General features: G+C 43.5%; 1 protein-coding gene across 1 annotated transcript; it reads right to left on the minus strand.

Annotated features, from left to right (window-relative positions):
• Positions 1-7,683: 7,683 nt before the first annotated feature.
• Positions 7,684-8,191, minus strand: LOC132489094 (protein FAM136A-like). Its single transcript, XM_060098042.1, has one exon. It carries the CDS (start codon positions 8,189-8,191, stop codon positions 7,775-7,777), a length of 417 nt encoding a protein of 138 aa, XP_059954025.1. The 3' UTR covers positions 7,684-7,774.
• Between the last annotated feature and the right edge of the window lie 3,405 nt (positions 8,192-11,596).

An 11,596-nucleotide genomic window follows, 5' to 3' on the forward strand; every position in this document is an offset into this window, starting at 1 on the left:
AATGTGACGATTAGTTAACTCTCTTCTTTAGGGAGTCTTATCTTTGTTCCTTTTTGACTATTCACCCAAACCCCCAAATTCCTTTATCTTCTCATGCAAGGCAGTTTAGCTATTTCTTTATTAAACTGTCTCCATTGGGTACCTGTTGCCTTCCTAAAGGTGTTATAAATGTTTCTTTTCCCAAACCAAGAGAGTTATCACCTCCAAGAGAAGCTATATTTTCCAGTTTTTAAATGTCTTTTCATCCTACTTCTTACCTAGAGTAAATAGTAATAAAACAAAATTTGTACCACTTTGTAACCATGATGCATAGCAAGAGGGAGGAGAGCATGAGAGTTAGACCCACAGGTTGCGGGGCCAGATTTCCTGGGTCAAAATCCTGACTTTCCTCAATAATAAAAAGATAAATAACCCAACTGAAAATGGGCAAAGGATCAGAGTGGACATTTCTCCAAGGATACGTACCTAAAAATAACATGGCCAATAAGTACATGGAAAGATGTTCAGCATCATTAGTCATCAGAGGAGTGCAAATCAAAAGCCCCACAAAGAGGGGCTTCCCTGGTGGCACAGTGGTTGAGAGTCCGCCTGCCGATGCAGGGGACACGGGTTCGTGCCCCGGTCCAGGAAGATCCCACATGCTGCGGAGCGGCTGAGCTCGTGAGCCATGGCCGCTAAGCCTGCGCGTCTGGAGCCTGTGCTCCGCAACGGGAGAGGCCACAATGGTGAGAGGTCCACGTACCGCAAAAAAAAAAAAAAAAAAAAAAAAAAAAAACACCACAAAGAGATATTACTTCATACCCACTTGGATGATAAAATCAATACACAGATGATAACAAGTATTGGCAAGGATATAGAGAAACTGGCAACATACACTGCTGATATGAATGTAAAATAGCTTCTTTGGCAAACAGTCTGGTAGCTCCTCAAACAATTAAACATAGTGTTAATATACGATCTAGCAATTTCATTCCTAGGTACGTCTACAAAATAAATAAAAAAATATATCTACACAGAGACTTGTTCACAAATGTTTATAGTAGCATTATTCATAGTGGCCCCAAAGTGGAAATAACCTAAACTGTGCATCAACTGATGAACGGATTAAGAAAATATGGTATGTCTGTACAATGAATTATTCTCAGCCATAAAAAGGAATAAAGCACTAATATGTACTACAATGTGGAAGAATCTTCAAAACATTATGCTATGTGAAGAAGCCAGACACAAACAGCCACATATTGTATGATTCCATTTTTATGAAATCTCTAAAGGCAGACCCATAGAGAGAGAAACTAGATTAGTTGCTGGCAGTAGCTGAGGAGAGGAAGGAATAGGGAGTGATTGGCAAAGGGTATAAAGTTTCTTTTGGGGATGATGAAAGTATTATGAAATTAGACAGTGGTAATGATTATACAGCCTTGTGAATATAATAAAAACCACTGCACTGTATACTTTAAAAGGATGAATATTGTCGTATGTTAATTACAGCTCAATAAAAATTAATGGATTGATATTAAAATTTTTTAAACGATGCCCTCACACATATTTTGAATGATAATGATTTCAGTAATTTTACAGAAATATCAAAAGAATAATTTCAGTTGTAAAATATCCTTCTAGATCCCGAGCAAGAGCACAGTTTAAAGATGGCATACATTGTGGTTGCTGGGAAGGGGGGGTGGTGTGTGGGGAGGGTCGGATTGGGAATTGTGGAACTAGCAGATGCAAACTATTATATATGGAATGGATAAACAACAAGGTCCTATGTATAGCATAGGGAACTATATTCAATATCCTGTAATAAACCATAATGGAAAAGAAAGAAAAATAAAGATGGCATACATTCTCTTGGTCTCTTGACAATTGGAGAGGTAGGTTTATGTGCCCCTCCTCTCTCTGAATCTTGGTGGGCTCTGTGTGACTGTAGCATGACTTCTCTGACCAATAGACTACACGGAAGTGATGTTGTGCCAGTTTCCAAGCCCAGAAGTTAAGAAATTTTCTATCTCTTAAATATCATTCCTCGAGTTCTGTCATTTTGGAAGAAGTTGAACAAGCCTGCTGGAAAGACCACGGAGATGCCCTGAGTCTATATGGAGAGGGAGAGTGGTCCATCTGAGTTCAGCTTCTAGCTATCCTCCCGAGATTCAAGACATGTGAGGGGAAGCCTTCTTGGACCAACCCAGACATCATCTGGATTACCCTATGGAGTAATTCCAGTCAACGCCACATGCAGGGGAAGAAACACCTAGATGAACCTTGCTTGAGTTTCTGACCCACAGATCGTGAACATTATAAAATAAATTCTATTTAATCCTTATGTGTGGGTGGATTGTTACATATATAGTGTGTTACAAAACTATAGATAACTGAAAAAACAACTTAAGAGAACAATCCTGGAGAATTCTTGCTAAGCCTGTATTTGCAAAATAATTTCCTTAAGCAATAGAAAGTAATAGATAGCCTTACTAATGAAATCTTACTCTGTATGGATTTATCTTTTAAATGAAAGCTTGGAAGAGACAAAGAAAATGATATGCCATAGATCAGTTCTATCCTGAACCCAGTATGTGGACTGGGTCATCTCCAAACATTGATTGAGCATGATAATGGAGCAAATTAATGAATATGCATGTTAGACAACTTTGCTGTTAACCATTGATTTGTCCTGGCACCAACCTCCCCAGGAGCATGGTTTTCTCTAACAGCACCTGTGAGATTGGATGTAGGCATAAAGAAGGGTGGTGTCAGGCTTCCCTGGTGGCGCAGTGGTTGAGAGTCCGCCTGCCGATGCAGGGGACACGGGTTCGTGTCCCGGTCCGGGAAGATCCCACATGCCGCGGAGCAGCTGGGCCCGTGAGCCATGGCCGCTGAGCCTGTGCGTCCGGAGTCTGTGCTCCGCAACGGGAGACACCACAACAGTGAGAGGCCTGCGTACCGAAAAAAATAAAATAAAATAAGGGTGGTGTCATTCACTAGATTCAAGGCACACACAGGAAGAGGCCAGGAAAGCCAAAGGCAGAGGTCTGGCAGGTAGCTGGAAATATAGGTCTGGAGCTCAGAGAAGTGTGGGTGGGAGAAATTGGTTTATTGAGCATTACAATTTGTTTGGGAGGACAGCAGCTGGGCATAAATCCAATGATCTCATTCTGCCTAAAACCTTTCACAGGCTTGATTTCAGGATAAAGTTCGAACTCTAGCTTGGCACACAGGCCCTTCATGGTCTGAATGTTGCCTGTCTCTGACCTGATCTACCATCCCTCACCCATCCCCACCCTTTGATCTAGACTCATTCACGTTCTTAGAACACTGTGAGCTCCATCACACCATGTGCTTTCAAACCCATACCTGGTATGCTTTGATTACCCCTCCACCCCATCTACTGGCTCACTTGGCTCAACTGCCCCTCCTCCTGGCCTCTGGACTATCCCTTTCCTTCATCAGCTGGAGTTTTGTTTGCCTTCCCCAGGAGTGCTCCACTTCACTACTTGCAAACGCCCTGTGCTATTTGTACAACAGCCCTTATCACAGTGCATGCACACTGACAGTTTTCTTGGTTGTTGAAAGAACAAACATACCACACTGCACACAGAGTTGCTAAACGAACATTCCCAAACATAAACCCATTGGTCTTCTCCCTGACCCAAGCCCACAATCCTCTCCCCTCCACACTTCTCACCGGAATTCCATTTTCATGAATAATAAACACCCTCACATCTTCAGCCTTTGTATCTCTAATGTACCCCCAATTCCCGGCCTCAACTGAGAACTGTCTGTGTCCTGTGGACACCTCTTTGCCTGCAGTTTCTGAAGTGGAGGCTGTTTATTCTCCTGTATCCTACATGCCTCAGCTTCCCGGGGGCAGGGTATCACTGTCCTCTCCACAGCCCACCCCCACTTCCAGACCCTTCCTCCATCCTGACATGAAACACCTGCTCCTTTGAGCCTCAAGTCATGAGGCTCCTCCTCTCTGACCCTGTCCTGGATGTACTTCCCTCCCATGTCTCTTTTTTCACAGATGATTTTGGTGCCTGGTTCTCAGCCTTCTCATCCTAACACTGCCATCGTCCAGGTGACTTAATTATCTTCATAGATGTTCCAGCAACTCCCTGGACCTTCAGGCCCTTGACCTCCTCCTCGTCAGAAACCTCCTCTACCTCATTCCACCCCTCAGCCTGTCAACACCTGGAACCATCCACCTCTAAAATCCTGCATCCAGACAACCCCACCACAGCACCTCCTATTCATCTAGCTCTCCTGTGGCACGAAGCCCAATGTAGCAGTTATTTAACCCCAGGAGGACCTCCAGACCACCCTAAGGCCCTGCTGTCATCACTTCCTTTTTTATCCAACTGAGATTTCATACTCATCACTTCAATCATTCCGTTGCCAATATCCTCAGCCCCCTGACCCCCTTGTCTTTCTGCCCTGAGAGCCTGAAAACCCCAACTCTGGATGAACCCATGCGTTGGTCCTCTTTGTGCAGCTGGCTGATGAGAGCTGCTAGAGACAAATCACATCACCTTGCATGTTGATGCCATTATAAGTACATAGCCACCAACGTCACCCAGGGATTCCAATGAAACTGTCCATCTTTTTTTATTTCCCTAATTGCCACCAACCTAATCTCCACAAAGGTTATTTCAAACCTTCACTATCCCTCTTAAACTCCTTGCCTCAATTTCAACATGTATCCTGACCTCTTAACACACACACACACACACACACACAAATAGGGACCACCAGAAGGAATATTCTGCTACCAAGTTTAGAAATCTATTTGAATTCATGCTCATCACATTTTCCTTTCCTCCTGAAGTGAATTTGTCTCTAGCCCATCATCTCCTGCTTTCTCAGAGACCTTACTCTATCGTTTATCTCCTATCTCCCCTTTATCTTTAACTTTTTCCTCTGTGCTCTTTAAAAATGCTCCTACCAGGGAATTCCTTGGTGGTTCAGTGGTTAGGACTCCACACTCTTACTACCGAGGGCCCGGGTTCAATCCCTGGTCAGGGAACTAATCCCACAAGCCGAGCGGTGTGGCCAAAAAAATAAAATAAAATAAAATAAATAAAAATGCTCCTACCTTCCCACCTCCTCTTCCTGATACTAAACTGTTTTCTCCTCCCCAGCTGCTCACCCAACGGCCTCCTCCAATCAGGCTCCCACCCCACCACTTCTCTGAAGCTGTTCTCCCCAAAGTCACCAATGACTGATACAGTGCTGAATCTAGTGGACACGTCTCAGTTCTTTGTTGCCTGACTTCTCAGTAGCATGGCACACTTGATCAATACCTACTTCTATTTTTCACACTTTTATTGAGGTATGATTTATATGCACATGTTAAAAGTATACAATTTGATGAGTTTTCACATTACCATACACTCATCACACAGTCTATCACCACCGTCAAGACAATGAACATGTCCATCACCCCAAAAGCCTTCCTCATTCCCCTTGGTAAAACCCTCCCATTTCTCTCCACTTCCCCCCATCCCCGGGAAGCCACTGGTCTGCTTTCTATCACCACAGTCTATAACCTACAGTTGGTGTTTTCTAGGATTTTATATAAATGGAATCATTTTGGTCTGGCTTCTTTTACTCAACATAGTTACTTTGAGATTCCTTCAGGTTGTTGAGTGCATTGAAAGTCTATTCCTTCTTATTGCTGAGTAGTATTCATTGTGTGGTGTATTACAATTTGTTTATCCATTCACCTGTTGATGGACACTTGGGTTGTTTCCTACTTTTTTATTATAACACAGAGTCTATGATCATTCACATACAAGTCTTTGAATGAATAAACTTCCATTTCTCTTGGGAAATTACCTAAGAGTCATATGATAGATGTATGTTTAACTCCCATTTAACTATTTGAGAAATTGCCAAACTGTTTTACAAGGTAGTTGTATTATTTTGCATTCTCAGAAGGAGTGTATGAGAGTTCCAGTTGCTCCACATTCTCATCAATACTTGATATGGTCAGTCTTTTTTATTTTAGCCATTATAGTAGGTATGTAGTGGCATTTTATTGTGGTTTTAATTTGTATTTCCCTAAGGACTAGTGATATTGAGCACTTTAAAAATGTACCCATTTGGGCTTCCCTGGTGGCGCAGTGGTTGAGAGTCTGCCTGACGATGCAGGGGGCACGGGTTCGTGCCCCGGTCCGGGAAGATCCCACATGCCGCGGAGCGGCTAGGCCCGTGAGCCATGGCCGCTGAGCCTTCGCGTCCAGAGCCTGTGCTCCGCAACGGGAGAGGCCACAACAGTGAGAGGCCCGCATACAGCAAGGAGAAAAAGAGAGAAAAAAAAAATAATAATAATAAATAAATGGATTGTTTTCTTTTCTTTTTTTTGGACCTCTTAAATTTATTTCACACATTACAAAGAGAAGCATCCTGAGAAAGTTATATATTCACTGGCCAGATATAAGGAAAGAAACACAATAGTGGAAGAAAAATTAAGTCATGTATTTTTAAAACCAAACCACTAGGAAAATATATCACAGTCTTGAAACAGCAAACAGACAGGCTATATTATCATTTCAAGTAATAAGTTGGTAAAAACACAAGGTCCTTAATAAAATGATAAGGTGCCAGAACTGGGGCAAGAATAACGCATGTCACAGAAGTAGTATTTGGTACCGGAGGGCTGTCCCGTTTTTTGCTCTAAAGGAGTCACAGCTTGCCCCTGAGTTGCTTACTTTTTCTTCTTTGACCTTCGTGTTGCCAAGGGATTGTTTCAACTGAGCTCTGTTATCACAGGGGGCAAAGTAAGCAATACTGGGTTTAGGCTTTCATTCTATTTTGTTTTATGAAAACCAGATTTTTCCAAAGCCAGTACTTCATAACTCTCTTAATTAAGCAGCTAACAATTCCTCTTTCACTGTTCATTCTTGAATACTAGCATATAGCACAATCAAAATCCCCTTTCCCTTCAAGGGTGAGTGTCACTGCAAGATTGTCTTGTCACTCGGCTGACTCTGCTGCTGACAGCCTCAGGGCTCATCATGGCTGTCAGTTAGAGGGAAGGTTTGCTTCCCCTACCAGTGTGATAGCGCTTCTTATATTTTTGCAGGGTCTTCAGGCTGAAAGATGTCATGTGTGAGAATTTAAAGAAATGCGCATCCACATCCTGACAGCCAGAAATGAATATCTGCAAGGACCTTTTCAAAGTTTTTATCGAAACTACCTCTCCCAACTCTACATCTTAAAGTAGCTTCATGCCCTTGTATATAAAACAAAACCACGCAAAACAAATCCCCAGAAGCCCCCTTTCCCCTTCTAAATTAGTGACCTCATGGATTTTGTTTTATTTCCAGTTTGTGGGAAATGTTGTAGTGATCCTTCTGGTAAACAGGAGGTTGACAACAAACAGAAGCACCTCTCCTCACACTCCACCAGCTCATAAGGAGGTCAGATGAACCTGCCAGCCTGTTGGTATCTGTGTACTAAGAGAATCTGGTACCTTGGAGGGCTCTGGTTTGGTACAAGGGAGACTCCCTGTTGCCAGGATAAGCACTTGCCACGTGAAATTCAGGCTCACAAAAACTCTCCTGTGCTATCTCTGACCCCAATTTTAGCACCAGGTTTTTTCACTTTCTAGGTTTCAAACACAAAGGAACCAGTGTCCAGAGGCAAGTGATGTAGGCCTTAAACTTGCTGCCATCCTTAATTTCCTCATTCATAAACTTTCCTTAGAAAACCCAAATCCCCATTTCTCTTTTTAAATAGACTCCTGCCTTCAGCCCCGATGGCCAATAGCAGACATCTATTTCCCAATGGATGACAGAGACTCCTTCATCTTCTTGATCGTGGTTGGGATGAGGTTCATGTGGTCATCCACACACGTGGTCACGCAATGCTCCAGCTGCCGCTTCACCTGAAGCTCTTTACTCCCTGCATCAATTGAATCTTTGGCTTTGTCGTTGCAATGCATAGTGCACCGGGCCAGGCGGTCCTGGAACTTCTCCAACTCGCTGGTCACCAGGGCCTGGGTTTGAGCCAGAGGTGCATGGCAGCGCTCAGTGCACTGGTGCACTTGCTGCATGGATGCCTGGCTGTCCTCACAACAGCCGGCGCTGCACCGGAACATGAGGCCCTGCATCTTCCGGATGTTCTCTCTCTCCAGACTCTTCACCATAGAATCCACTGCCTCCTGCACCCGGAGCTGCTGCAGCTCCGCCATGGCGACACGGCGCTGGATTGTTTTCTTAATCTTGAGTTTGGGGAGTTTTTAAAATATATATTCTGACTACAAGTCCTTTATCAAATATGTGATTTGCAAATATTTTCTCCCAGTCTTTATTTTTCAAAGAACAGAAGTTATTAATTTGGATGAAGTCTAACTTAATTTGTTCTTCTATGGATCATGCTTTTGGTGTTGTACCCACTTCCTTAAATGCCTTTATAATGTATCTATTACACCACATCCTCTGGGTTCCCTCTGGTGTCAGTTATCAATTTATTGCCTTTCAGCTCCAATTCATCCTTTTTGCCTGCTTTATGAGTGGAAAATGACCCTTCTATTTTCTGTCTTCTCTTCTTTGGCATCTGGCACGATATTAAGCTTTGTCAATAGATGGCACTGGAGAGACACTGCGGAAGGAAAGGGGCTTGCTTTCTGTTTCTGTTGCGCTAGCTCTGCAGGCTTCTGCAGCAGGCTTGGCTCCCGCAGTGCCAGGCTCCTGTAGTCCACGCAGCTCCTGCACCATCAAGTGCCTGGCTCCATCAGCATTCAGTGGCCGGCAGCGTCCCCCAGCAACCCTCCCCTCAGGTGGTTTTGTAGCAGAGTGCCTCCAGTGAGACACTTCCCTGTGGACAGCTTTCCCTAGCACAGTGGATTTCCAGCAAATTTCAGTGGTGCAGCAGACAGTGACTTCTCTGCCATTCAGTGTGCTATACTCTCCAGCAAGCCCTGGGCTTCAGTCTGGGAGTAGAATGGGTCTTTTCCTAGGGAGCTCCATCTCAGCCCCAGGTAGGGGTTATTATATATTATGTTGTATTATTTATAGTATATCTGCTATTAAAAATTTAAATTATATCTATTTTTTATTTTATCTGTTCTTTTAGCCTTTAGAGTTCTTTTTTTTTTTTTTTTTGGTCACGCCACACAGCTTGTGGGATCTTAGTTCCCCAACCAGGGATTGAACCCGGGCCCTTGGCAGTGAAAGTGGGGAGTCCTAACCACTGGACTGCCAGAGAATTCCCTAGAGTTCTCTTTACTTCTTACTAGCCCACTGGTTGGCAAACTGTGACCCACAGGCCAAATGCAGTCCACTGCCTGTTTGTGTAAATAAAGATTTATTGGAACACAGCCATGCTCATTCATTTACATACTGTCTATGGCTGTTTTCATGTTACAGTAGCAGAGTTGGTAGCTGCAACAGAGATGGCCCCCAAAGCCTAAAATATTTACTTTTCTTTATAAGAAAAGTTTAATCACTCCTGTACAAGCCAGTTCCTCATTATTCCAATCCCCTGTTATGGTTAATAATTCTTCATATTAAAATTTCCCTGTTCAAATTTACTGTGTGGTTTCTCTAACCTGCTCAGACCCAGGCTAATTCATCTCCAACCTCTCTGTCCCCTTTTCACAGTCCATTTTCAGTCTTACCTTTCTCTACTTATCCCATATTTTGAGTGCTCCTCAAGGTCCTCCTCTGCACTTTCTCTAACTTCCTCTCCAAGTGACTCTTCTGCTTACCCATCTTCAGTCATCAATTTTGTGGAATTTACTAAAGAAACCTCAGCTACAATTGGAGTGGGACAGCTCTCATGCCCAGCCATGCATCATCAATTACTCCAAACAGGAAGAGATGTTCTCCGACATCTCCCACAGCAAAGTGTTGCCTACATCACTATCCAGCAGGAAGAAGAAAACTCTCCACTGCATACAGTCCAGCCAATCAGACTTCAGCAGCCCAACCAATGAGAAGCCTCCATACTTTGGATTCCCAGCTTTCCCCAATGGACTCTTCGATTATCACAGCCCCTCCCACCCCACCCCACCCTTTTGCTATAAAAGCAAGCTCCCCTTCCTTGTTCTCTGGATTTGCCCATGGGCCACCATAGTTTGCATATCTTGAATTGCGGGTTCCTATGACTATTTCTGAATAAACTCGCTTTTGCTTGTAAATAACTCCCTATTACATTATTAAAATTGACAGGTTTAACCAATTGTTTTTAATCTGGGTTCTATGGATGAAATTGCATGCAAATTTTGCATAGATGCCCAAATGTGCATATGTATAAGAAGAAGTTCTCCAGCCTCATCTTTTGGCAACACGGCTCAGTCGTTAAGGGCACACACCATGGATATAACCTGCTTAAGTTTGAATCCCAGCTCTGCCACTATGTCCTGGGCTAACGTATTTAACCTTGTTGTTGTTTCAGTTTCCTTGTCTGTGAAACAGGGAAAATCATAGTACCTACCTCATAGAGTTGTTATGAGAGTCAAGGTAGTTAATAGATATAAAGCACTTGGGCAGGGCCTGGCACATAATAAGCACTATATAAGCACTGGCTGTTATTGCCATTTCTGGCACTGCCCCAGCCCCTGTGCCTCAACTAGACCAGTGTTTTCCATTGTTCTAATGGCCCCTGTTTTAACTCTGCACCGTCAAGTGCACTCACTCAAGTCCTCTGCTCAGAGCACTCTTGCCTATGTGTTGCTTGCCCACTAACTCCTGACCTTCCTCAGACCTCAGCTCAAAAGTCATTTCCTTAAAGAAGCCTTCCTGGTTTCCAGACCAAGAGAGGTCTCCTGCTATGACTTCCCAAAGCTTTCTCTATTTTCCCTCATAACCCTCATCACAACTTATTCACAGTGATCACTTGTTGCAGAGGTAATTTCTCCCTTGTACTAGGCTCCTTGCTGGACCTCAGCACAGTGCCTAGTACATTGTAGGAATACCATAAACATTTGTCAAGTAAATGAGTGAATGAATAAGGAACAAAACATGAGAAAGGCTTTTAATACAGGTGTAAAACTCTATTCAAATATTAGGTAACCCAATAATGAGCGTGTGACAAAATCTGATGACTTAGATAATATAATGTTAAATCAGTAGAAATTTGTATTGTGTGAAGGAAACCCTCTCCTCTCCAATTGCTATAAAATATATTGGTTCAAATTGAGCTTGGAATATGTGTCTTTCAATCAAATGGAAATGAATTATCCAGAAGAACCAGAATACATTACTGTGTGCAGTCAGGGGCCACAGACAGATAATGACTTAAAACATTCCCCACCTTCACCCCCAAGGAAACGAGACATAGTCCTCAGATGGCAGACTGAAAGGAGTGACTGACCAGGGAAGCTGCTTGTTCCCAGAGAATTTCCATGGCTTTAATTCAAGACAGGATTAAATACTTTCATGAGTAGGCAAAACCAACTGTGCTAACCTGAGAAATCCATTGCTACCCTGGAAGTTAATATAACTAACCCAAGTCATCAAGAAAACTATATTCTAGGGCCTCCCTGGTGGCGCAAGTGGTTGAGAGTCCGCCTGCCGATGCAGGGGATACGGGTTCGTGCCCCGGTCTGGGAGGATCCCATATGCCGCGGAGCGGCTGGGCCCGTGAGCCATGG

Source organism: Mesoplodon densirostris, chromosome 4 (genome assembly GCF_025265405.1).
Source record: "Mesoplodon densirostris isolate mMesDen1 chromosome 4, mMesDen1 primary haplotype, whole genome shotgun sequence".
In the NCBI taxonomy this organism is placed as follows: Eukaryota; Metazoa; Chordata; class Mammalia; order Artiodactyla; family Ziphiidae; genus Mesoplodon; species Mesoplodon densirostris.

What these genes read in the sequence shown, in the direction of transcription:
- LOC132489094 (XM_060098042.1), bottom strand. Translation starts at nt 8,191, where the DNA reads ATGGCGGAGCTGCAGCAGCTCCGGGTGCAGGAGGCAGTGGATTCTATG.